General features: G+C 56.8%; 1 protein-coding gene across 3 annotated transcripts in view; it reads left to right on the top strand.

Annotated features, from left to right (window-relative positions):
- Positions 1-49: 49 nt before the first annotated feature.
- The window catches only part of ZNF512B (zinc finger protein 512B), a 29,732-nt gene continuing 3,758 nt past the window's right edge, over positions 50-26,023 (top strand). The window contains exons 1-16 of one of the 3 annotated variants that reach the window (XM_065691767.1): positions 50-135; positions 3,685-3,807; positions 5,363-5,442; positions 6,156-6,284; positions 6,626-6,798; positions 6,963-7,216; positions 7,995-8,066; positions 10,136-10,270; positions 11,408-11,532; positions 14,005-14,097; positions 14,875-14,973; positions 15,610-15,897; positions 16,426-16,617; positions 22,365-22,466; positions 23,847-23,909; positions 25,891-25,989. In XM_065691767.1, coding sequence (XP_065547839.1) covers positions 3,687-3,807; positions 5,363-5,442; positions 6,156-6,284; positions 6,626-6,798; positions 6,963-7,216; positions 7,995-8,066; positions 10,136-10,270; positions 11,408-11,532; positions 14,005-14,097; positions 14,875-14,973; positions 15,610-15,897; positions 16,426-16,617; positions 22,365-22,466; positions 23,847-23,909; positions 25,891-25,989 — 2,025 coding nt within the window. In that variant the 5' untranslated portion in view covers positions 50-135; positions 3,685-3,686. Of the gene's footprint in view, positions 136-3,684; positions 3,808-5,362; positions 5,443-6,155; positions 6,285-6,625; positions 6,799-6,962; positions 7,217-7,994; positions 8,067-10,135; positions 10,271-11,407; positions 11,533-14,004; positions 14,098-14,874; positions 14,974-15,609; positions 15,898-16,425; positions 16,618-22,364; positions 22,467-23,846; positions 23,910-25,890; positions 25,990-26,023 lie in introns of those variants that run through there. The other 2 variants (XM_065691768.1, XM_065691770.1) reach the window with 2 other exon arrangements.

Raw genomic sequence — 26,023 nt, 5'->3', positions numbered from 1 at the left:
GCGCGGCGCTGCCGCGGGTGTGGGCGCGCCGGGGAGCCCCGCACGGCCCGGCCCGCAGCCGCGGCTGGCACCGCCTCGCCGGCCGGGGGGGGGCCCGGCCCTGCGCGCCCCGCAGCGCGGCCCGCAGCCGCCGAGGTAAGCACCGAGCTGCGGCCCGGCCCGGCCCCGCCGCCGTCACCGACACCCGGCCCGCAGCCCCCCGGCCCCCCGCGCCGGGGACCCCCTGCGCTCGGCGGCCCCGCTCCGCTCCGCTCCGCCCGCCGCCGCGTCGCCATTTTGCCGCTCGCTCTTCCCCTCCCGGCGGCGCGGCCGGGCCCGGCCCTCCCGTCCCCGCCGGCCGTCGCTGGGCCCCGGCAGGCCGCGGGCAGGGGTGACGGGCCCGGGGCGGCCCGGCCCGGGCGGTGACAGCAGCGCCCGTGCCCGCCCGGGCTGCGGGGCGGCCGGCGCCCGCCTCGGCGCGGCGAGGGCTCATTGTCCGCCGGGGCCGAGCGTGCGCTTTGCCCCGGTGGTTCCGTGCCCGGGGCCGGGGGAAGGGGAGGGCTCGGCCCCAGCGTGCTGCCGGCGCAAACTTCACCGCATCCGGAGCGGAGCCGCAGCCGTGCCCGCGGGCGGGGATGGAGAGCGGCCGCCCCAAGGCACGGCTTTGCGGGGCTTCGCCAGCGCCTCGCTCCCTCCATGGGAAGCCTCCGGAGAGGGTAAATCTGATCCCTGCCGAGGAGGCATCTCCCGCGGCTCCACCGGCTTCGGTCCCGGGAGGTTGCGTGGCCGTGGTTGCAGGTTGGCAGTGGAGCTCCAGGAGTGATGGACGAGGCAGCGTCCTTTGGCGGCGTCATCTGCGCTGGACTTGTCACATCCCTGCCCGCATCCTGCCTGGTCCGTGGCACCGTGGGCAGGGCAGCAGCTCGCTCGCCTTTGGCATTGCCTGCTTCTGGAGCTGTTGGTAAATTGGAGCGCATCGATGGGTGGCCAGTTTGGGTCCAGAGCATCCGTAGCAATGGGACTGGGTTGGGAGACCCGCCAGGAGAATCGGTGCTCAGCACCCATGGGTGGCTTTCCCCCTTGAAGCCATGAGGCCATCGTGGAGCTGAGAGCGTCACAAGCATCCCTGGCTGTGTTTGCGCTCCTGCAGACCCGCTCCGAGGTCACGGACAGGCATTTATACATGGAGTTAGTTGTCCTTTTCCACTTTATTCCCACTTTCCAGGCTGTGCATGGAGGGAAAGCGCCCGTTGGGGCTGTGAGCGCCTGGGACACTGTCGTTCCTTGTCAAGAGGAGCACGTGGCTGTGCTGGTGGCTCCGGAATGGTGCCCTTGGCACAGCGGGTTCCCAACCTTCTCTCCCTTTTTCCTGTGGCCGCAGGCTTCCACCTCAGCACCTCCAGCTCAGCCTCTGCTCATCTCACACTGGTTCCTATGTTGGCACGGGAATTCTTTCCTGGAGCTGGAGTGGGACACTTGGGAAATGCTGCTGCAAACTTGTAAGAAGTTACCTAAGAGGAGCTGGAGGCGTCATCAGTGAAGATGCTGCTATTCCCAACCTTCCCTCACCACATCCTCACCCTGCTCGCAGGCAGGACCTGCCGATACCTTCTCGCAGTGCTGGATGCAGAAGGGTTTTCACCATCATGGAAGCAGGGAAGGGCACGGGCTCTTGCCCAGTTTCAGCGTGTGTTACCCTAAAAGGAGGGAGAAGTTTGGACATCACAGAGAAAGAACCAACAAGGGGCTGATTTTTGCTCACTGGCCCCAGGGCAATTCCTCTGGGATCTCTGGGGTATTTGGTATGGAAAAGCAGAAGATGTTCAGAACCTCCTATGCTGGCTGGAAAGGATCCCTTTGAGGGGACAGATGTAAGGGGCAGAGCTGAGCTGAGCACCTCGTGGCGATGGGTTTGGGCAGGCAATGTTGGAGGTGATGCTCAGCATCGCTGCTGCTCCGGTGCTTTGGTGCGCGCTGCCATAGGGTGTTTGGGGTGCAGGACGTGGGCATGTGGCCATCATTGGGGTCTGCCCTGTGCGTCGCCCTTTGCGAGTGCTCCTTGAGCTGCCCAGCGAGGTGGGCACGGAGGTTCGTGATCCAACAGCAGCCCTGCACTGGGGTCTCACTGCTTGCTTTGCTGGTGGCCACCACTCAGTGTGTGAGGTCCTGCTCTGCCTTTGCCCCAGTGCTCACAAGGGGCAGGGTTGCGTTTCAGCACTGGCCCAGGTTGGATAAAGGTGTTGGCTGGGTGGGTTCCCCTGTTGTAAAGCACTGAGGTCTTGTTCCAGCTTTCAGTTCACTGGTCTTCCGTGGGTCTTCTTTGAGCAGCTTGTCTGAGGATCACTAAGAGGTGCCAGGAGACAAGAGAGGAAGGAAGGGACTGGTGTGTTCATACATAGAGGATCAGGGATGGTCTCACACAAGTGAGAGTGGAGCTGTGGTTTGGGAAGAGGCCGCAGGGATCCCAGCATCCCCACGAGCAGCTCAGGTCTCCCATCAAAAGACTCCAAGTGAGCTGAGTCAACATTCCCTGTGTTCACCAGCAAACGCCAGAGAACCTGTTGCCAAGGCTGGAATGTCTCACTTGATCCCGTTAACCTTTGTGTCCATGCAACCGCATACATGTCACCGGCCGAACACGTGCCGGAAGCTTTTGCCAGCTCTTGAAGCACGTGCGCTGCATGCGATGGGCCTGATCCCGCATGGAAAATCCCTGGGGCACCTCAGAAAGGACGGATGGGCCTTTGCATCTTACATGTTGATGGCATGGCCGATGATCCGGGATGCTCTCCTGAGCTCTGCATCCCTCTGGGGACAAGGAGAGGCAGGATGAATGTGGGTGCTCAGTGCATCCAATCCATTGAGTTAAATGATGCTAAGTGTGATCCTGTTGAAGGAATTTGGGATGAGGAATCAAATCTCTCTGCGTGGGTTGAGCAGGGGTGAAGAATTCATTAGTTGGCACTTCCCATAGTCACGCTGTCAGCGCCCCATCCCATCCAGGGTCTCATCCATGGTGGTCCAGGGAATCACCTCCCAAGACCCTGACGCTCCCAGCGCAGCCCCATCCTCAGATGCATCTTTTGCTTGTCCTGTTGGGAATGGAGGAAGGTGCTTGGATCCCCCCCATGGCACTGCCGAAGGAGAGGGGTGTCCTGCTGCCCGCTTCCATTGGGAGCAGGCGTGGGCCTTGTGCGATAATTCCTGATGTGCATTATTTATAGAGCAGCCAAATTGAATTATTAATAGGGAAAATTCAGATAACGTCCCCACTCCTCAGTTTGTAACGGTTTCCCATTAATAAGGAAAATTGGAAATTTATCACTACATCTGCTCATTAAAACTCACTCTGCTTTTCTTTTTCTTTGGGTGTCTCAAATGAAAGGCGAGGAATAAACGATGAGGAAAAGCCATTTATTCCCTGCTTCTCGGGGCAGAGGCAGCCCATCATTAAAGTCTTTGCTGTAGGATGTGGAGGGGAAACCAGCCTATAATAAAGCAGCTTTTCAGCCATGTCCGTTGTGGCGTTGCTCGACTCTAGAACAAATCCCGGGAATCGCATCCTGCTGCTTCTCTTTGTGGGACTCTGTCAGCTGGGGGATAGATCCCGGCTTTCCCTCCCTCCCCAGCAGCGCTCCTTGCTTTCAGCATGTGTTGCTCCCGGCTCCGAGGAGTGAATTTTAGTGCCTCTCCTGCTTCTTTCAGAGATGGCGGATTCCTATACCTATAAAGGTGGAAGGAAAACTGCAGGCTCTCACAAACCGGCCGCCAGCAAGGAAAGCAGGACAGAGACAAGGATAAACCCACCGGCAGAGCTGCCCAAGCTCGGTAAGGACGTGGTTTTCCTTTCCATGGAGGTGGATGGGGCAAAGGGGATGAGGCTGGGGGCAGGATTTGGGGGGGGGGGGGGTGGCTGCCATAACAAGGGGGTGTGAGTGCATCTGATCGTGCCTTTGCTTTAATCCACTGGGGAGGACTGTGCTGGTCCGGAAAGGCCCCTTGGAGCTGCAGGGAGCTTGTCCCTGAGAATGGGAAGGGAGCGATGGAGCCGGTGTCTCCCTTGCTGGCTTAACGAGATGGGTGTCTCGCTGCTGTTCATCGTGCTGGTAGCTGAGTGGGACATCAAAGGAAGGAAAGGCTTAAATGAGTTCAGCCCATCTGTTGTCTCCTGGGTCGTGGCCCCCGGGATGGAGGTTTGCAAGTCGATGAGCCCCGGGGGACCCGCTTGCTAAGGGCTGTCACTCTGATGGATGGCTGATTGCTCTATCCAGGAATCTCCAGGCCCGAGGAGATGCGTTTCCTTCTGTCTGCTTGCACTGGGCTGATCCCCTTTGCGGGCATGGAGAGGCTCTCACTGCCTTTACGGTGCTCGAAGCCAGGTTGGACACAGGGGTTTGGAAGCTGCTCCAGTGGAAGGTGTCCCTGCCCATGGCAGGGGTTGGAGCTGGATGGGCTTTAAGGCCCCTTCAACCCAAACCACTGTGATTCTATGGTTCTGTGATAGTGAAGGGTTCCTGCGCCCTGGGTGAGGGTCAGACCGCAGTGATGTGTCTGAGACCAGGCCCCAAAATCAGCAGCTTTGCAGGGAAATGCCTGTGCCCTAAATGCTTCCCAAACGTCCCTCTTCCCTAGAGGGGATTGAAGCTGTGATTGCTAACAGAGGGCTATAACTTATTACTGATGGGAATGAGCTCCAGCTGTCCTCAGTGTGAGCATACCTGTGTTCAGGAGTGGTTTTCCCTGCACCACATCTTAGCAGCCCTCTTTTAGCCCTTGCTTCTGGCTTAGGTGGACTGAAAGTGATGAGGGGGAGTGAAGGCCACTCTGTGATGAAGACACTTCATTGTTCTCGCTGGGATGGGGCTGGAGGTGCAAATGGCTGACAGGGTTCATGTCATCGGGGTGAATTAAGCTGGATGCAGTTGCTTTGCTCGGATGCAGCAGCCTGGTTGGCACGGGGAGCATCCTTCCCAAGCCAGGTCTTGGTCCGGAGAAGGGACGGGATTTCTGTGCTCAATGGCCTGCCCAGACACAGATTTCTTTTGCTAAGTTTCGTAGTTGTTGAAGGATTTCTTCCAATCCAAGTGGAAGGATGGATTCCAAAGCACACCCCGGCTGTGCTGAAACTGCTCTGTGTAAATGAAAGGAGGTGTGTCAGTGGGTACCAGGAGAAGCTGCTGCCTCCTGTGCAGGTATCTGCGGGTGTAAGGGCTGTGCACTGAGTTGCAGAGGAGCTGGCATTACCTTCCAAAGGGGAATCTCCATCCTTGCCAGGGCAGGGATACTCAGCCCAGGACCCTGTGTGTGTCCATAGACTGCATGGAGCGAGGGAAGCGGGAGTGCCGGGACAGCAGCGGGTGACGGGCGCTGCCTCTGTTTGCAGGGAATGCAACCAGTGACAAATCCGAAGGCAGGAAGAAAGGACGACCCAAGGCTGAGAACCAGGCACTGAAAGACATCCCTGTAAGACCTTGGACCCTCTGCTCCCCAGTGCCCTCCCTGCCTTGCCCTCCACATCTTCCTGCTCTGTATGCTCCAGCCAGCCCCATTCCAAGGTTAAACCTGCCCTTCCCAGGGGCTTAATCGTCAGAGCAGCCTTGTTGTGGGCACAGCAAGATCTTTGCCCTTCCATCCCCTCCATGCAAGCATCCAGCATCCTCCAAAACCCTGGTTAGGGAACACAAACCCCTCCAGCCTCCCCTTCCCAGCGCCATGCCCAGATGAGCTGGATTCTCTCACAGACACGTCAGGTTTGGCTGATGATCCGGGCAAGGGGTGATTTATTCCCCACAGAGTTGTGCAGTTTTATTCCCGCACAGCAGCATGGACAACACACGGAGCGGTCTGTCAGGAGAGCGTGGCCATGGGGTGATTTATTGCCTAGATGAAATATGGGGCTGTTAAATCACTTAGGTGGCTTCTAGCCTGATTTATTCCCTTAGCCTGGCTGGGAGCGTGCGTGTGCTCAGGGAGGCACATTAACCTGTAGAGCCTGCAGCATCTGTCCCAGCTCCTCTGGCTGGAGGGAGCAGCACTGCACTGCAACACAGCCCTGGGTTCCCTTTGGGGCTGGCAGGGTTGGACAGGAATGATCAGAAGGTCCCGTGTGGCCCCTCGGGATGCAGCTGGACACATGCTCTTCCCTCACCAGCGTGTCTTGTGTCTCCTGTTCCCAGCTCCCCCTGATGAACCAGTGGAAGGACGAATTCAAAGCCCACTCCAGGGTGAAATGTCCCAATGCAGGCTGCTGGCTGGAGTTCCCCAGCATCTATGGCTTGAAGTACCACTATCAGCGCTGCCAAGGGGTAAGGGGACCAGAGGGATGCCTGTCCTTTCCAGTGCCCTGCTCGTACCTTACCCTCTACAGGATAAAGCCCCTCTTGGGCCTTATACCCCCAGGAGAAAGATGACATTAAAACGGGGAGGGCATGGATGGGCCAGAAGTGGTTCATGACATGCGCATGAGAGAAACTGGGGTCCCTCCAGCTCAGTGTGAGGTTTGGCTTTGGGGCTCGTGGGCTGTTGGTACCCATTTGGAGGGGCAGAAGGATGCTACCCATGATTTGTGAGCATACCTGCATCAGGAAAAGCCCGTCCCTTTCATGGTCTCACATCCGTGCTCCCCTGTCTCTCCCTGCTCACACAGGGTGCAATCTCAGAGAAGCTGACGTACTCGTGCTCGTACTGCGAAGCTGCCTTCACCTCCAAAACCCAGCTGGAAAAGCATCGGCTCTGGAATCACTTGGATCGGCCCGTGCCAACCAGCAAAGCAGAAAACAAAGTGCCCAAGGCCATTGGGAAGAGCAGTGGCAAGAAAAGGTACCAGGCTGTGGCTGGGCTGCATGGCGGTGGTGTAGGGACAGCTGGGAGAAGGGGAATGTGCCCACCTCCATTCCCATGATCCGGGCTGGCGAGGGGGGAGAGGTGTCAGGACATCTGTGTAACAACCCCTCTTTAAACAAGCCCTCTGTGCTTTGCCCTAGAGCTGCTGAGAGTTCAGCTTGCCCCACCATCCATCCCAAACAGGCAAAGACGGACAAAGCCGTGGCCCAGGACCACGCGGAGAATGGCGAGTGCCTGGCGGAGAGCCGGGAGAGCAAGGAATTCCACATCGCCGGAGCCGAGGCCATGGCAGCCGCTACCCCCACAGCCAAGTCCTCCAGTGGCAAGGACACCATGCAGCAGGGGGGCAGCCAAGCCTCGCTGCAGGAGGAAGACCCCGAGAGGATGAAGCACAGTAAGATTAGAGCCCGGGGCTACGCTGGTTCCAGAGCCTAGAGAGGGGGGTGTCCTTGGGGAAGGGGCTCTGCTCCAGCCCATGCGAGTGTCTTCCTGAGTGTTCCCAAGTTTTAGCATCCTGGTAACTTGCTCCCAGTTCGGTTTCTTGTGGCTGCACTGGGAGTTAAAGCCTGGTGGTAGCTGTGGTAGATGTATGGGGGTCTCTGAGGTGCCAGTATGAGAGGGACATGGACCTGCTTGAAGAGTCCATAAGAAGCCATGGAGATGCTGCGAGGGCTGGAGCAGCTCTGCTCTGGAGCCAGGCTGAGAGAGCTGGGCTGGGGCAGCCTGGAGAAGAGAAGGCTCCTGAAGGGGAGACCTGAGAGCAGCTCCAGTGCCTAAAGGGGCTGCAGGGAACCTGGAGAGGGGCTTGGGACAAGGGCCTGTAGGGCCAGGCCAAGGGGAATGGCTTGAACCTGCCCAAGGGGAGATCAGCTGCTGAAGCTGTGGAAACCCCTCAGCTTTTGGCACAAGACCGAGCCACCACTTCCACTCTTGGAATGAACCCTGGATCCCGTTATTTCTCCTGGGGCTTTGGGATAGGAAGCAGCATCCTGATGCTGTTTGGTGGGTGGTGCCATTCAGGAGCCATATGTTCCATCATGGTTAAGGCCTCCTCAAGGCGATCCACTCCTGACATAGAGCACGTGCCCACCCCATGCCCTGGGGCTGCTGGACCCCCTGGCAGTGCAGGTATTTGACCAAATCTCTCTCTCTGTTTCTCTCTTTTGAGTCAGGAAGGAAACAGAAAACTCCTAAGAAGTTTACGGGGGAGCAGCCGTCCATCTCGGGGACATTTGGACTCAAAGGTAATGGAGGGATGACTCCGGTGGCTCTAGGGCTGTAGCTTCATCCTGGGGCGTTTCAGGGAAGCCCCTTTCCCAAGAGCAGTCCCTGTGGAGGAGGAATGTGACAGACACCCGGAGCATGGGGACATCCCACTGGAGGAGCTGGTGCCTTTTACCATAGGAGTGTTGTGAAGGGAGTTGAAGGCGGCAGTGGAGCTGGCACTGATAACCGCCCTGGCTGCTCTGCTTGGAAGCGTGTTGCTGGGAAGTAGGGAAAAGAGGAAAGGATCCGGGTATGTCCAACTGTATCACAAGAGTAATGAGCTGCTGACACAAGTAAGGCACGAGAAGCACCACCTCACCGTCATCATCCCACCATCCTGGGATGTCACAGCATTTCCAATGGCATCGAGGGGGATTTCTGTGCCTAGAAAAGCTGCGTGACGCATCCATCCCTCAGATGATGCTCCAGTGCTGGTCGCCCACAGTCAAGAAGATGAATTCAAGGGAGAAGAGACGTGTTGCTGGGATGTTTTCTGCAAGGAGGCTCAGGAATTGATCTTTCAGCCTGACAAAGCAAGAGCAAGTGAGACTGTGCTCATGCTCCATAGGTATACCCAACTGGGATGGAAAGGAGCGGGGAAACCAGGAGCATCCCTGCTACAAGAGCAACTGGATTCAGATTGCCCATGGAATATGCCTGACGAGGGAAACAAGAAGTGGATTTCCAGGCAGGAGGCAGCACCTTCCAGTACGAGGGGCACTCGGGGGAGAGGCACTAATGGCTTTGAAGGACTTAAACACTGACGAGCAGTCTGGATGTGGTCTCTGCGACTGCCTTTGCCCTTGCTCCTCGCATGTCTGAGGTTGTTCCTTTTAACAGCCCCACAGAGGTACTGCCACAGACTGAAACGTCTGCTGTGGGTTCCTCAGGAATAAGCTGGTCCCCCATTGACCCACTTCCTCAGGAGGAGAGTGAAGATCAGGCAGGCATTTGCCTCCATCCCCGGGGCTCAATGTGGCAGTTCGCTCCCCAAAGACAAGGGTGCCACCAGCCCATTGTGGGTGCTATCTGCATTCAGACCTAGGCTCACAACCCACACTTTCAGAGGGACGTGGACCCTCGTGGGGCAGGTGTGGATCTGACCCTGGCACTCAGCATTTTCCATTTCTTGGCTATACCAAAGGATTCTGTGTGACAGAGCAGGATCGGGCAGCACTGCTGCTGCTTGCACGCTCTGGGCATGTGCTGACCCTCCTCCTGCTCACTTCACCCTGCTTGGTACAGGGATGATGCTTTGGTGGTTAGCAGCGATGCCTGTGGCGGGCTGAATGGGAAGCACATACTTTGCCCAGGCGGGCGGGCAGGGATGAGGCACAGACAAGTTGGGATTGTGGATGTGTTTTGGGGAAGCTGGCGGGGAGCCTGGCACTCTGCCTACACGGAGAGCCCTGCCTTCAGTGCCTCTCTGCTTTGCAGGCAGGCCTGGTGACAGTCACCAGCAACCCAGGGAGCCAGGCCAGCTTTCCTCTTCCTTGTTTGCCTGTCACCCGGTCACCCCTCTTTTCCTGGTCCTTCCTGCCCCTTCCCAGCACACATTGGGATGGGAAGAGATCCATGTGCATCATGACAAGTGCATACAGATCCAGGGACGGAAGGTCCTGGTGTCCGGGATCCCAGAGTGTATCCAGTTTTATAAGAGGGACCACAATTCCTTGGCATAAGCAATCAGCCTCTCCAGTGCAGGAGCATCAGCAAGAACTTCACTTTTATATCCTGCCTTTGCTGTTTCAATTCCCCATTTTGGTTCGTTTCAAAGTGCCCTTCTGTCTCCTCCTGTCTTTCTCACAGTCTGCCTTTCCAGCAGCACCCTACCCCTCTTTGCCATGGTGTTTCCACAGTTCATAAACTGCCTGGGTTGGGGGAGAGGATTCTGTTCGTAAAATACCACAAGCTGTTACGATTGCTTGTCATAATTATGGACCTGATCCCATACACACATCCTTGGCAGGGCTGCAGCCACTTTGGTGTCTCTGGATTAGCGGAAGGGATTTTTTTCCCTGCTAAATGTGAGTTGGTCTCTCTACAGGTCTTGTCAAAGCAGAGGATAAGGCAAAAGCTCATCGAGCCAAGAAGCTGGAGGGGAACACCAGCGTGGAAGAGCTCAAAAAGAAACCTCTAGGAGCTGCTGTGAAGAAGGAAACGGCTGTGCATCTACCAGCAGGTGAGGCTGGGGGAGGCAAAACACGGGAGCACTTACCCTGTGCTCTGCTCCAGGCCTCTATGGTCCCCACTGTGGTCCCCACGTTCACCCGCAGGTCCCATATCCCTCCTTGCCCAGCTGGGTGAGTTTTCCAGCAGGTTTGTGAGCAGAAGCAGCACAAAATCCGGCTATTTCCACCTGCCCTCACTGTGGCCACAGTTTGGGTCAGGGAGGATGGCATTTTATTAACCATCATCACGAACGCTGGCAGTGCAAAGCTCTAAGCATGGTTATGTCTTCTCCGAGGCGCATCCTACATCCTCTCGCAGGTTGCTGCCTTGCCTTGGGAGCTGTGACAGCAGGAGGAACGCAGGATGTGCGAGATAAACACAGCTGCAGTGCCTTGCACTGCTTTCAAATTCAAACAAATCACCCTGAGATCTCAGAGCTGTGCAAAGGCATCCAAATAAACAGACTTGCTGGGTTTGATTCAGGCCGGGCTTCTCTTGCTCTAAGCCCAGCATCGCTGTGCTGAGAATCACTGTGAGCTCTGGACCTGGAGCAGGTTTTGACCCCATGAATCTCTTGGTTTGGGTGGTTTTTAAGCCAGGCACAGACATTCAAATAAGCAGATGCTTGGAAGCTAGCACTCCTCTTGTTGCCTGTGTGTCTGCTGGGAAGAGGATTGCCAGGGAAGCTTCCCAGGCATGCATCCCGATGGAGCCGAGATGCTCACCTATGTTTTACTCCTGCTCATTGTTTCCTGTGACAGGGGGTGGTTATTCCACACATGGCAAGATCAGGTAGCCAAGGACGTCATCATGTTCCAACTCCCAGCTTGCAGGATGTAGCAGCGTTGGAAAGGGGGTGAGCCTCCTTTTCCCTATCAAACGCCACCAGGTCAGGCATATGAAGAGACCCAGGGACCAGTTTGTTCAGGCAGCTTCAGGAGCTGTGGGGCAGGCAGAGCTGTGCGGTTTGTGGCTGGTTTAGGCTTGACCTGTGCCTGGGAGAGCGTTTCTTCTTTAACATCAAGAACCTTCCCCAATTCGGTGCTTTTTAAGGTGATAAACAAGGCTCACAGCAGGGTTGTGCTCAGCCCAGCGAGGCTGGGGGCTCTGTGGCTGGGTGTAACAGCTCTCTCCTCTCCCTCACCAGCAAACCCTGAGGACCAGTGGCAACGGGAGATCAGTGAGAAGGGAGAAGTCGCCTGTCCAACCTGCAGTGTTATAACCAGGAAAACTATCGTGGGGCTCAAAAAGCACATGGATGTGTGCCAGAAAGTAAGGACTTGCTTTATCCAGTCACCCACGTGTGGATTTTGTAAGGGAACGGATGCATACGTGTGCAACTCGTAAATGTGTATTGGTGCTCTGGGCTGGGGTTGATATAACACTTGCTGGTCATCCTCAGAGGGCTGGCTGCCTCGCATCGATTCAAAGGGAATAAGACACCTAATTCCCTGGAAGTGTTCAAAACCCATATAGATGGAGGCCCTTACGTGACTTGGTTTAGTGGTTTTACTGGAGTAAAGGTTGGGCTTGATGATCTTAAAGGTCTTTTCCAACCGAGACGCTGAATCCCTTTGTGGTCTAAGGCCCTGGCCCCGGTGTCTCCAGCAGAGCTGGGTTCTTCTAGTAGCTAAATGAATAGTTGTGAGGTTGGAGAGACTGTTGGAGCTGTCTCTAATCTGGCCTCCTCCTGAGTGCCGGCTGAGGGGTTTCAGTGTCCCACGCCTTGCATCAGGCCAGATAAATTGTGGTTGAATGAGAGCACGTCTGGGGGAGGCTTCGTGCTTGGATGGGCTCAGGCAGGCTGTCAAGAGCAGGACTTCAGTAACGGTGCAGTGAGAAATGGTCTCTGTGCCACGCCACCATCCATCAGAGCAGAGGGTTACGTCCTCATCCGTCACCTGGCGCGGTGCAGAGCCATCACTACAGAAAGGCAACGTAGGATCGATGCCTCCTGCTTGGAAAATACGGGGCTGGGCTTCGATTCCACATTCATTTTCTGTAAATGGCTCCTCAGCCTTTGCCTCTCTATTTAGACAGCAGTGGGAGGCTGCTCTCCCTTTCAAACCCTGGACTGCAGCGATGCTGGGCAGAATCCTGCCTCCTCTGATGTCCTCCTGGCTGCCGGTGGAGTGGGATCCGGGCCATCACTGCTCGTGTCTCCTGTGCTTTGGAGCATCTCCCAAGCTAAACCAGGCTCCATGCAGGCTTGCTGAGCAGTGATAGGCCACTATAAATAGGCTTCATCCCTTCAAGTGGGTGTTTTGTCACCCTTCCTTGGGAGGGACAGCCCTTGCTGGGGCTGGGATGCTTCACAGAATCCCTGCCAGAGCAGTCTGTGGTCCATTGGGGACGGTCCCCAAGCTCTGGGTGTGTGACCACAGGCCCAGCTCTCAGCATTTCACCTCTAAGATGAACCTATGGCACATCCTTAGGGAGGTCCCAGTGCTCCAGGCATGTGGTATACCCACCAGAAGTGACCCTGGAGCAGAGGCACTCTCTCAGCTTGCTTTCTGCTTTAATGACTGAAGTATTTCTTAGCTGGACAATGGGAAGAGGATGTGCAGGCTCCCAGAACTCTTATAAACCAACAGAAATTGGTTTCTCCATTCCTTGCTTGTTGCTGAGCAGTCTGCTCTGTTTCCCTTGGGTTTGGAAAGGAAATAAGGGATGGGGACATTGGCAACATGCTGGGGCCTGAAAGAGGTGAGAGCAGGTAAATCCTGCCAGTGTCCTGGGTGGGAGGGCTTCTTAGAACATGGGCATGGCATGTTCTTCAGTGTGGACCAGAGGAGTAAACCCCAAATTGGCTGGCATTGGTATCTGGTGAGTTAAGTGGCTTTTAGCATCCACCCTGTTAGGATCAAGCGCTTGGGTCTGGACCAAGGTTAACTGATGGGAGCACAGGTACATGTGAGCCGTTCCCAACTGGCTGCAGTGAGTTTATTCTTCATTTCCCCGGAGCTTCGGGATGAGGAGGGATTTGCAGCTCCATCTTCATTCCCTCTCCAGCTTCTAGTCCAGGCTTGACTGAAAGGGAAGTGGTGAAGGTGAAGCATCAGCCAGGCAGGAGGAGCAGGAACAGCTGCAGCCATCCAGGCACCAGCTCCCTGTCGAGACATCCTGTCTCTTGGTGCCCAGGACATTGACCTCCTGAGTCAATGCCTGCTGGTACCTGCCCCAGCACGAGCCATGTTCTGCTTATTCACTTTGCAAGTTCCCCTTGCACGTCGGTGTGTGCATTTAATGCCTCTCCCCAGTCACTCAGGAGGCCAAGTCAGGTCACAAGCAGAGCAGTAGGAGGTGGGAAGTACTCTGCTGTGACTGTGTCCAGCAGCATCTGAATTTCAGACAGCCCAGGCACCCAGAAGGGGGTTTGTACCCCAGCATCTGCTGTAGTTAATAGTGCTGCAGAGCACAGTCCTCTAACGTCCTGATAGATCAAAGCTGCTTCTCTGTCCTAACCCTTTAACAGGAAAACTCAGATACCGGCTCCAGATGTTTGCAGCCAGCGGGGCTTTAAATCTACATCCAAAATGGAATGTTTTCCAAAGCCCGGGGCATGTGGGTTTGATAACGGTATCCAGGACAACAGAGAGAGAGGTCCTGAGCTGCAGGCTGGGACTGGGATGGGCGACAGGGTTGCCTGCTGGGTTCCACTGCTGGGTGCTGCTGCCCGTGGGGCATGTGGCCTATGACCCCCCCACTATGACCCCCGTGGTGACTTGTCTTTGATTCCTTCAGCTGCAGGATGCCTTGAAGTGTCAGCACTGCAAAAAGCAGTTCAAGTCCAAGGCTGGGCTGAATTACCACACCATGGCTGAGCACGTCAGCAAGGTAAGCGCTGGGCCGCCCTCTTCTCGCGCCTCGATTCTTGATGCAGATGCAGAAGATGAGGCTCTGAGCAGTCTCTTCCCTTTGGGTAAAGGAAGGATTCACACCATCACCTTCACAGCATTGCCCATGCTGCTCAGTCCGGACAGTGGCCGAGCAAAGCCGTTCCTTCCCTGGCAGCTCCTTGGACTCGTGTTGGTCCTGGGAGCAGAGCAGAAAATACACCAGGAATTCTAATCCCGGGATGGGGAAGATGCAGTGAGTGCGGTGAGGTGGATGTCGAGTGGCAAAGCTCTGCCTCCAAAACCGCCTGCAGAGCCGGGGCTGATGGGTTCTGCCTTGCACGAACCTCTGAATCCAGCTCTGCGCTAAGAAGCAGACACAAAATCTCTCATGGATAATATTTGGCAGGTACCAGTTTAGATGCTGTTCTTGAAAACCTGGTCATGTACCTCTGGGATACCAGGGCAAGGCACAACCTCATCTCTGTGTGTCCTGTGCTTACCAGTTGTGACTTGTCTTTTACCTGTGCATTGATCTCCTGCTCTTCAGTCTGGCTGGTGAATCCTCTGTGCAGGAGCTGCTCCTGAGTTTCTCAGCTCGCCCTTTGGGTGCCAGTGCAGGAAGGGCATGAGCAGGTCTGGCACCTGCCAGTGCGGGTGTTGGTGTGTGGTGAAGCAGTGGGAGATCCAGCTCTTCTAAGGCAGAGGTTTACCACCTACTCCTGCCACAGAGGACACGAGGTTGACTCCGTCGCTTCTGTTACTTCCTTGTTTCCAGCCTGTTCCTGTGGAAACCGCTGGACTTGGTGAACAGGAAGAGCGGGAAAGGCTGAGGAAAGTGCTAAAGCAGATGGGAAAACTGAAATGCCCCAATGAGGTACGAGAACGATTCCTGTTTCTCGTTCTGTGAAGGGTGGAAGGAGCGGTCCCCAATGCAGAGGGGGACGTGCGCTCTCCGGCATCCCTTGGCACAGGGATCAACTTCTCCATCTTAGCTCAGCCATCCCGGTCCCATCCTGCTGGCTCTGTGCACTCGGGCAATGGGCCCTCCGAGCAGGAGGGTGGGCACAGGGCAGTTTGAGCAGCACCGAAGGGCAGGTTCTGCTTCCTGAGCTCAGGAATGGGCAGAGCACAGCGTAAAACCAAACCAAACCACGCTGAAAACGGTGATGAGCTGGTTGCAGACAAGTCACCAACAGGTAACGGGGCGTGTGGCAGAGGTTTGCCCCTGTGGGTGCTTGACTCTGTGCAGGCAGTGCCTCCCAGTGCCTCCTGTGTGTCTGGGGAGCCCTGATGCTGTGTTGGGGCAGGTAGAGGCAGAGACAGGGGATGCTCCCTCCATCCTGCGCTGCCATGGCTCTTTGGGGGTGAGGGGCTGGCCAGTGATCACACATCACCGCAAGGGGATGGGTTGGTGGAGCTGTGTGTGGAGGGCTCTCCTTGGGACGTGTTCCACCCTGGAGCAGCGGCACATGAATCCCCAACCTTCCTTATCCTCTCCTTACCCCCGCAGGGCTGCGTGGCCAACTTCTCCAGCCTCATGGGCTACCAGTACCACCAGAAGCGGTGTGGGAAGCAGCTCGCCGAGGCCGACAAGCCCGTGTTCAGCTGCCCACACTGCGGCAAGAAGTACAAGTCCAAGGCTGGCCACGACTACCATGTGCGGTCAGAACACACGGCCTCGGTGAGCCCCCCGGACGCCTCCACAGCCCAAGGAGCGGGGCCATCCCCCCCCGCGGGGGACTGCAGAGCTGCAGAGCCTCTGGGCAGGACAGAGCCGGGCAGGGCCGGGCCGGGCAAGGCAGGTGCAGATGTTGAACCGATGTTGTTTCCTCCTTCACATCACTGTGCACGTGTGTTGTACCATGCGGTGTCGGGGGGTAGAAGGAGCTGCAGCCCCCTCCTAAAAAGCGGGATGCTCGGCGGTGTTCCCTTTCCCTGGTGCCCACAGGGCTGTGCTCCAGCCCACCCTGCATCCGTGCTGTGCAGGGAAGAAAACCAGAGCCCAGGCCACTCCCTCAGCAGTAAGCAAGCGCCGGCTGCTTGCCAGCACTGGGGTGGCAGGATGCGTCCCTGGGGAGCATCCTTTTCTGTTCTCTTATGCCTACTGACAGTGCATCCGATTCTAATAACTCCCTAACTCAAATAAACAGAGACGTTTATACACGTGGGAGCACGAAAGGACGCAGTCAGTCTGATGTCGGTGGCTCTTCAGCCCCCCCTGCATGATGCAGGTCGTGCCAATGCAGAGCCCAAACCATCAGTATCCCATCCCAGAGGGCTCCTCTGCTCCCCTCAGCATCCCCATCCTGACTCTGTCTCTTTGCAGCCTCCGGAGGAGCCAGAGGTGAAGCCAGAGCCTGGCCCCATAGAAGATTTCGAAAGGACCCCGAGCGGCCGCATCCGTCGGACGTCGGCACAAGTGGCTGTTTTCCACCTTCAGGAGATAGCAGAGGATGAGCTCGCCAAGGACTGGACCAAGCGGAGGATGAAGGATGACTTGGTGCCTGAAACAAAGCGGGTGAGGAGCCTTTGTTTCTCCTCTTCTCTTGCAGTAGCTGCACACGGAGATCCTGGGAGGCAGCGTGGCTCAGGGCTCACGTGTCTCCGTTCTGTGCCTTAAATCAATTAGCTCTGATGGGAAATCTATTGCTAAAGAGCCCACCCAGCCTCAGCAGTCTGGAGGCTCTGTAAGAGCCTGGCAGCTTTGCCTGTTCCATTGCCAGGGCTCAGGTCTAAATGGAGCAAAAGGTGATGCTTTGTGTGCAGCGCAGGGATCAGAGGGTGTTGAGGAAAGAGTTCAGCTCTGGTCCATGCTCAGCAGCGAAGCTGGCACTGGCAGGCAGGAGGAGTGTGTGAAGAGAGCAGGGGTGGATGTGAAACCATTTTCCTTCCATTGTCAGAGAGCAAAGATGCCCCAGGCGGAATTTCCTCCCTTCCACATGGAGGTGATTCCAAAGTAAAGGGCAAGCAGAGGGAGCTGGAGCCTGGAGCTGCAGTGTGCAGTGGTGCACGTGGCCTGGTGCCGTGGGATCTGTGTGGCCAAGTCAGTGCTCTGCTAGAAGTGAGCTTCATGGAGGCATCAGCGTAACACGGTAACCCAGACATCCCTCCTGGCCCTGGGAGGAGGTGATTCCTGGGAATGTCCCAAGGATGAAATTCCCTCCAGGAATGCTCCTTCTGGACCGTAGAGGGAATGGAGCAGCAGCAAATCATAAACCTCTTCAGTGTGAAGGGGAAAAAAGAGGAGTTGGGGGGGTTTAATCCTGTGGTTGCTACTTTTCGGTGAGTGCCAGGACTCAACCCAGAGCCGCCTTGTGAGTCCCTGCAGCCTTTTTCCTGTGGTTGGATCCCAGGTCTTTCCCTTGCTCCGAACACTTGGGCATCTCTTGTCCAGTGCTCTGAAACTCACCATCGCAAAGGTGGGAGCGAGGAGCAGAGGGCAGCGGGACAAAGCCTTTGCCACAGCAGGAGGGCATGGCAGTGCCTCTGCCACGAGCGCACCCAGTGCAGGACAGCTCCAGCCCAAAGGATGGGTGGGAGGAAAAGAGCCCAAGTGCCAGAGCCAGCCTGGAGGAGCGATCCCCAGGGACACTGCGTGGCACAGCAGCACAGCTTCAACCGGAGCGCCTGCCCTGTCTGCGCTGTCCTGGTGCCTGTGTGTTCCCAGCAGAAGTGCTGCTCCATCACCCTGCAGAGAGCTGGAGGAGCTCAGCCTCACTCAGCTCCCATCCTGCACACAGTGGGCAGCTGAAACCAGAACAGAAACAAACCAGCATCTCCTTTACCCTCCTTGGCATCCCGTGAGGCAGCTGATGCAGGAGAGGATCCAGGCATGGTGCTGCCATCCGCCCTGAAGCAGAACGGAGGCTTTAGGGCCAGAACTGATGCAAACCTCAATGCTTTGGGTGTCGTTGCTGCTTTCCAGATGACTTCGGCTGCGGTGCATTCATAAGGTTAAAAACTCCAGCCCAAAGTAGCTGTTTCATTTCAAATACAGTGAGAGGGGAGGTGTGATGCTCTCTTCTCCCCTTTCCAGGCTCAGCACTTGCATTCCTCTTTCCTCCTTGAATTGCTCCCCTTAGTCTTGACTTTGGGCATTTTCTGTTTGAATGGAAGGAGTACCAGGAGCTCCAGGCCTGGACAAGGGGCCCTTGTGCAAGCTGACGTACAAAGGCATCATAAATGAGCTGCTGGCGTAATCCTGTGTGAAATGCTGGTGCTGGTGGTGGTTTCTATGAGGCATTTCTTGTGTTACGTTTAGTTGAGCGCCATCTCAGCACTAAAAACCAAAGAGGGTTGTAGTGAGCTTGGAGGAAGCAGGTTGGCATTGAAGATAGGCAGTGGGGGAGCTGGATTTCAGAGGAGGTCAGTGCAGTGGGAGCTGCCTGCAGGTACATCCCGCAGCGACTGTCACGTTCCCTTGACAACGCTCACATCATCTGTTCAGTCTATGACATTCCTTCCCGACGAGTGATGCTGAAGGAGGTGGGAGGCAGGATTTGCCTGGGAAGGCTGCAGGAGCCTGCTGACTTCAGCTCGCTTTGTGCTGCTCTTGCATCGCTCAGGACCCCTCGACATTCACGAGTTGCTTCAGATGGGGGTCTGCAGAACCCCTCATACTCCCCATGGCTTGGACCTGGGGAGGGGTGGGGTGTCAGGGATCAGTGCCAGATTTCAACTGCTCCTGCACCATCTCAGCAAGACCTGGGGACTTCCAGAGACCCGGAGGGATGGGTGCTTCCCAGCTCTGGTCTGTGAGCAGTGATGGCTGGATGCGCCCAGACGTGCTGCAGCACAAGATGCGCTCCATCCCCAAGCTCTCCAGTTACCCACCACAATCCCAGCAGTCAACATGGATTTCAAGGGAGCTGATGAAGAAATCCAGCCCTCCTCTCCATCCCTTTGCCAGGCAACAACGCTTTTCCCTAGGGAGAGGCAAACAGCTCCTCAGCAAGCCGATGGGATACAGGGGTTCACAGCCCCACTGCAGCCCCTGCACCATGCTCTGCCCTCGTGGCCACGTGGCAGCCAGCCCTGGCCAGGGAGAGGACCGTTGGGTTTGGATCCCTTTGGTGGCCCATGGTGGGATGCGTTTGCCTTTCCCCTGGAGGATGGATTCCTTCACACCAAAGCGATGGCATTAGAATAAACGATTGCTGCTCCATCCCGGGCCCTGCGCTGCTCCGTTCTGCACTAACCAAATCCAGCACTTCTAAATATACACTGGAGCCTTATTTTCTCGCTCGGATCTTTCTTTGCCTCTGGATAAGCTGAAACAGATGGGGTGTTTCACAACGGCCGCTTGCTGGGGATGGCAGATGGGGAAGGGCACACCCCTGCTGCTTTTCTGGGAAAAATCCCCTTTCCAGAAGCTCCATGAAGATGATGCTGATCCTCGACCCTCCTCTGGCCTTCGCTGGGGCCATGGCGTGACCAGGAGCATCTCAGGGCTGTTGTAGAAGGAGCCAGAGGCCGGCAGGTTCCTGGCTTGGTGGTGCAGGCAGGCACTGGTGGGTTCTGGGGGATGATGTCCTTACCCATTTTAGAGGCCGCACTGGGAGAAACAGTCTCCTTGAGCAGAGGGAAGAGGCATTTAAGAGGCAGGAGGGGAGAAAACACCATGGACATCCCACAGTTTGGTTGTGTGACGCTTTCCCTGTAGAGCTCGAGGTGGGATTGCTTGTTTCAAGGTGCTGTGAGCTTTGTGCTGGAGATGGTGATGGCTCCTGCAGCCCAGGCAGCTGCTGTATTGCAGAGGGAAGGATGCAGAGCTCTTCCATAGGGTGCAAGGGGATCCTGGTGACATCCCAATGGCTTGGCTTTGGGTGTTGCTGCAGCAGCCTTGGAGACTGCACATCTCTGTGGAGCTGGGTGCTGTGCTGTGGGGTAATGAGGGTCCAGAGCAAAGGGCTACCATAGGCAAACAACGAAGCTAAAGGGGAAAAGTCACCTCCAGGCTTGAGCTGTTAAGAAACCCCCTCCTGGCAGCAGGCTGCATTCCAGAGCAGAAGAGCCTGGCTCGGGTTTGTCCCCCATAACAATGGCCCTGTGATCTGGGCAGGCGCCAGGCTGAGCCCTGCGGACTCATGTCACTGATGGGCTGAACCGGATCCCAGCTCAGCGGGGACCGGTCCATCCTTCCTCCTCCTGCTCATGGTGTGACCCGGCCACCCGGAGCCAGGCAGGGGACCCAGCTGCCAGCCAGCACCCCTGGGTGAGCCTTGGCTTCACATCCAGGGCAGCATCAGCCGTGCTTTCCATGGGGTGATGCGAGAGCCTCACGCTGGGGACCTCGGAAAGGCTTCCAGGGGCGCGTGTTGGCCGGGGCCGAGGCAGCTGCATGGTTCTCATTTACTGCTCTGTGTTTAGGGGAAGGGGAGAGAGCCTTGAAATATGAAAGTTAATGAAATAAACCCATCAGTCAAAGAAAACAAGCCCTTCCCAGCCCAGCATCCTTCGACTGTTCACAGGAGATGGGCCGCAGCCAAAACCGGTTGTAATCGTTTAATGATTTGGCCATGAAGATTTTCACTTACAGGCTGTTTGAGGAAAATAAATGGGGGAAAAAAAAACCCGGAGATTTAAATATTCCATGCCTGGGGCTCCCTCTTAATAGAGACATAAAGATGACTTTGACATTCCCAGAACCGCAGCGCCCCGGGAAGACATGGGATTTGCATGTTATTGTACAGGCCTGCTGGAGGAGAGCAGGGAGGGATTCTTTCTCCGGAGTGGGAAGCTGGAGCAGCAGAGTCCACGTCTCTGAACATCCCCCCTTGTCTCCTCCCCAGGGATGTGCAGAGGGAGAGGTTGTTGCTGGGGCTGTGTGCGGTTCGTGTTTGCTCATTCATGGGGTTGATTGGGTTTTAATTAAGGAGGCCGTTTGGCTCTCTGTATCAGTGACAGAAAGGGACTCCTGTGTTCTCCCCTGGAGGTGCCATTGCCTTCCCCAGGCTGGGGACCAAGCGGTTGGTCCGTGCACCATCCCAGAGCTTCAAAGAGCTGGGCTGGCATCTCCCCCAGCCACGGGGCACGACAAGAGCAGCACACTGGGGCTCGGGGGATCTTCGCATCCAGTGCTTGGGACACCATTGCACAAGGCCCTTTGCCTCTCACACTGAGCCTGGCTCTCCGCAGGCTCCCTTTTCCATGGCCACGTGCCCAGGTGGGCCTGTGGATCACTTAAATTCGAGTGGAAATGAGTGGTTGGTGCCTGAGCCCTCGGTGGGAGCTCCTCTTTGCAGGGGGGTTTGGGAGCAGCCTGTTTGGGGGAGCTTGACAGGGGTAAATCCATGTTTAGCAGCACATTCAGGAAGGTCTCAGCTGGAAAAGAGCCCCAGCTGCCTCCCTGCAGCATCAGAGCCACGAGCTCCAGGTCCTGGGGTTGTTTCAGAAGCAGAGCCTGGGTTTGCATCTGCGCAAGCGTTGTTTGTGCATCCTCCTTAGCCGGCCGGATGCATTGAGCTCAGAGGTGCCTGTGCTGTGAAGTCCATGAGTGTGCAATGCCATGGGCAAGCTCTCCCAGCCCTGCTCTGAACTGGAGCAAGTCTGGGGCTCGAGACCCAAAAGGCATCCATCCTAGAGCTCTCTAGAGCTGGGAGACCCGGTTGTGCAGGCAGGGGCTCAGTGTCCCCTGTTGATGGTGACACCGGGACAGGCAGAGACCAGCCCCACGGGTAGGACCAGGCACAGGGATCAGGCAGCACAGAGGTGCCACAGCCACGTTTGCTGCTGCTGAACATGCAGAAGTGGCGCTGGAAAGGCCGAGTCTCTGTGCTGAACCTCGGAGTCGTTAATAAAGCAGTAATTAAAAGCACTTGGAAAGAGCAGCCCTGCCAGAAAGAGAGGCAGAGACACAAGAGCCTTTCATTGTTCAGTTGTGCCCATTCATGGGTGGAAAGCAGCCACGGAGGCTCTTGGTGTCCATCCCCTCTGTTTGTTCTCCCTGTTACAAAACGTGGCAGAAGGGGTTTGCTGATGCGATGCCTTGAAAACACCGGGTCTGGCCCTGCAATGGACCCGGGAGCAGGAGCAGGATTGTCCCCTCTCCTGTTTGCCATCACCTGGAGGTGGCTGCAGCACCAGTGGCTCCCGCTCTGGTGTGCCCGGAGGGAGGTGGCATCCCTGGGGGAAGCCTCCCAGCTCATTTTCAGCTCAGTTTCACTTCTCTCTGGGGGGGAAGCAAGAGCCATGTGAAGAGCAGGGACCCCACCAAGGCCCACGCTGGTGTGTGCAGCTCTGCTCACTGTCTTCTATTGTTTGCAGCTCAATTACACCCGACCGGGGCTTCCAAAGCTCAATCCCAGGCTGCTGGAGAACTGGAAGAATGAAGTGAAGGAGAAGGGCCGCATCAACTGTCCCAACAACGTAAGGACCACCTCTGTTCGTCTCTGGGCTGCCCGGTCTCAGTCTGCAGGAGGAAAGGGGAGGTTTGGGGGCACAAACCCACCGAAGGCAGGTTCTGTTGGGCCCCAGATGAAGCTGGTAGAGACCCTCCACTCAGTTCATCTCTCCGAGGTTGCTGCTGTGCCTGGTTGAAGCGTATCCCACCTTTGGGACCTTCCTGGTGTGCTCCAGCCACTGGGGTTGGGGGTCAGGCCACGCTCTCCCCAGGTTCCCTTAGGGCTGGTGGTTTAGTATCACCCAATTCAGGCTCTGGAGCTGCCTTTGGGAAGCTCCTGAGGTCCGGACAGGGTGAAGGCTCCACGTTCTGTCCTCCAGAGCCTTTTCATGCGGGGAACCTGCTTTTCCCAGAGCCAGGCTGGGGCTGGTTTGAAGCCCTTTCCTTTTGAAGCGCTGCGACAAGCAAAGACCTCGGGGATGTGGTGCGTGGGCTCCATCCTGCTGGGATGCATGGTCTTGGCCTGAGCTGGCGGGGAGGTGACCTCCACGCTGGTGCTGGGCCCTTGATTTATCATCTCAAACAAAGCCTTGCGAAGGGGGGTTCTGAAGGAGCTGCTCCCCCGAGGCTGGGGGGATGCTCTGGCTGGGGAAGGGCATACACAGGCACTTTGAAACTGGTCATGGAGAAGAGAAGGCTGCGTGGAGACCTCAGAGCAGCTTCCAGTATCTGAAGGGGGCCTATAGGGATGCTGGGGAGGGACTCTTTGTCAGGGACTGTAGTGACAGGACAAGGGGTAACGGGTTCAAACTGAAACAGGGGAAGTTTAGATTGGCTCTAAGGAGGAAATTCTTTCCTGTTAGGGTGGTGAGGCACTGGAATGGGTTGCCCAGGGAGGTTGTGAGTGCTCCATCCCTGGCAGTGTTCAAGGCCAGGCTGGATGAAGCCTTGTGTGGGATGGTTTAGTGTGAGGTGTCCCTGCCCATGGCAGGGGGGTTGGAACTGGATGATCTTGAGGTCCTTTCCAACCCCGACTATTCTATGATTCTGTGATTCTGTGCTGCTGCCGGGGTGATTTCTGTCTCCATTAAGCATCTGCTGTGGCTCCAGGAGCTCCTGTAGCCCAGCAGGACCCTCCCGGCCGCTCACACATGTACGTTTTCCATGGAGACATTGAAAGGAGACATTTGTCATCCCGTTGCAGAGGGATGTGGCCACATGACTCCCATTAGCACTAATAGGAAACGTGTGACCGGAGCCCTCCGCGTCTCACAGAGCATTAACCTCACGCTGCTCAGCCTGGACCCGTGGCCTTGCTGGCACAGCAGGCTCCTGGCCCCGGCACAGAGGAAGGCACGGAGCCGAGGGGGGGATCGTGGCAAACCCTGCTTTGTTTCTTCCTGCAGTGCTGTGAAGCCATTTACTCCAGTGTCTCGGGGCTGAAAGCTCACCTGGCCAACTGCAACAAGGTGGGTCCCTCCGCTCACAGCCTCGGTGGGGTTGGGGTTTGGGGTTTGGTCCCCCCACGGCTCGTTTGGAAGCAATGGGCCAAGGGGCAAGGGCACAGGTTGGAGCATTGTGGCCACTGGGAGGGCTGGTTGAGCAATGCCACTGCCCATTGAGCTGTCACCGCTCAGCCTGGTGTTGCACCATCCCCGTCAGCTGCTCAGCCTCAGCACCACCCTCATGGGCAGGATCAAACCCACAGCTACAGGCAGAGAGGCTGGAGCTGAGAAGTGATGGAGGGGATTTGACTACTGGTCCAGTCTTGCAATGCAGGTACCTCACCCAAGAGCCCAGAGGTCTGATGCATTGAGTGCCTTTGGGGCAGGCAGCATCCTCCTGCCCCAGCATCCCCATCCCACATCAGCTCCTACTGGGTTCCTGCAGCCCCTGAGTCACCCGCAAGCCTTTGGCTCCCCAGGGTGCCTGCCGCAGCTCAGAGCCAGGGAGCTGGGTGCTGGGAGCTGAACCTTCCCAAGGCAAATGGGATCAGGAGTCTTCCTCCACAGCCCTGCAGCCCCTCTGGAAGCTTCCCCAGCCGGAGGGATGCTGGTGAGGTCCCTGGTGGGGATGGAGCCGAGGCCGAAGAGGCGGCTCCTGCTCTGTGCAGGGATGAGCAGCAGTGCTGTGAGCTCCGGTGGCCTGCAGCCGCTACAGGGGAGGGATCCGGAGCTCAGCGTAGGTCTCTCCGGTTGGAACTAAGAGCTGGTAAAGCTTCAAGCATGAAATGCTTCCAGCTGCAGCTTCCATTGAATGGAGCTTCCAGGAGGCAGCTCCAGCACATAGCCCGTGGTTATTAAAAACACAAACTCCAGCACTAGCTGGAACATCAGCCCCTAATGAGATCATTTAGAGAATGGGCTGCAGAGATCCGGCAGAAGAGGCTGTGTTTGTGCAGGATAAAAGTGCAAGGAGAGGAGGGCAGTTCCTTTGCTGGCCTGCAGCACCAGGCAGCCCACCAGCAAAACGGGGCCATTTCCTGCCTGGTTCTGTGCACGGAACACGCTGTTGTCAGCAGGACTCTGCCCGTACAGAGGATTTAGTTTGGCAAAGGACCCACAGCCCACCAGATCTGCCATAAATCACAGCCCCTCCAGAGCTGGGCTGTGATTCCTGCTCTAAAACCCTGCAGAATTGGTTGAAATAGAGCAAGAGCCTCACTGAGAACAGAGGCTGCTCCCAGGCAGCACCCGGTCCTCAGCAGGGATGGATGCTCCACGCTGATGCCTCTTGCTGAAGCCAGCCTGCAGCAGGGCCAGGCCTGCCCGCATCCTGCCTGCTCCTGAAATCAAAGACCTGTCTTAAGGCCAGATTTACAGCACGGAGGAATTCCCAGGGAGCTTATACATCGCCTGGAGGGGCCCATCCATAAACCCCTCGTCAATAGAGAGCGCATTATCTCCGCCGTGCCGTGAACTGCGGCAGAGCAGGAGATCAGTCATCCCCACAAGGGCTCTAATGACAGGAATCCAGCAGTGGCTGCATCTCCGACAGCCTCAGAGGAAAAGGAGGTGAGTCTGTTGGACATCAATTAGATGTGGTTCAGCCCCAGGAGATCACAGATCTGCTGATGGAGAGGAAATGGGGCAATCGGCCGCCCTCCTGCACAGCCGGGGGCACACACACGGTGTCAGTGGTGACTTGTAATTGGTGGTGGGGACACACAGGCAGCAAACCGGCTGCTTGCTGCCCTCCGGGCTCACAGGGCCTGGCACTTGGATGCTCGACCTGGTGCCACCATCGGCACTGCTGCAGCGCAACCAGTATGGGCTGAAATGGATGTGGAACTGAGGGCTGGCAGAGATCTGGTGTGTTAGAAATGAGTGTTTCTTTTACGGTGCTTTGAGGTTTAAGCATCAGTCTCCCCTCAAAGAGGGGGAGCAGGATGGGGGGTCACCATGGGTTTGGCTCTGCATGGGGCTGCAGGAGGATGCTCTTGTCTTGCAGGGGGACCACTCGGTGGGCAAGTACCGCTGCCTCCTGTGCCAGAAGGAGTTCAGCTCCGAGAGCGGGGTCAAGTACCACATCATCAAGGCTCACTCCGAGGTAAGGAAGCAGATGGGGATGCTCTGGGCTGGTC

The sequence above is a fragment of the Lathamus discolor genome, chromosome 11, assembly GCF_037157495.1.
Source record: "Lathamus discolor isolate bLatDis1 chromosome 11, bLatDis1.hap1, whole genome shotgun sequence".
Classification (NCBI taxonomy): Eukaryota; Metazoa; Chordata; class Aves; order Psittaciformes; family Psittacidae; genus Lathamus; species Lathamus discolor.
The sequence above is the reverse complement of the archived record's forward strand: the minus strand, read 5'-3'. Positions and strand labels throughout refer to the sequence as shown.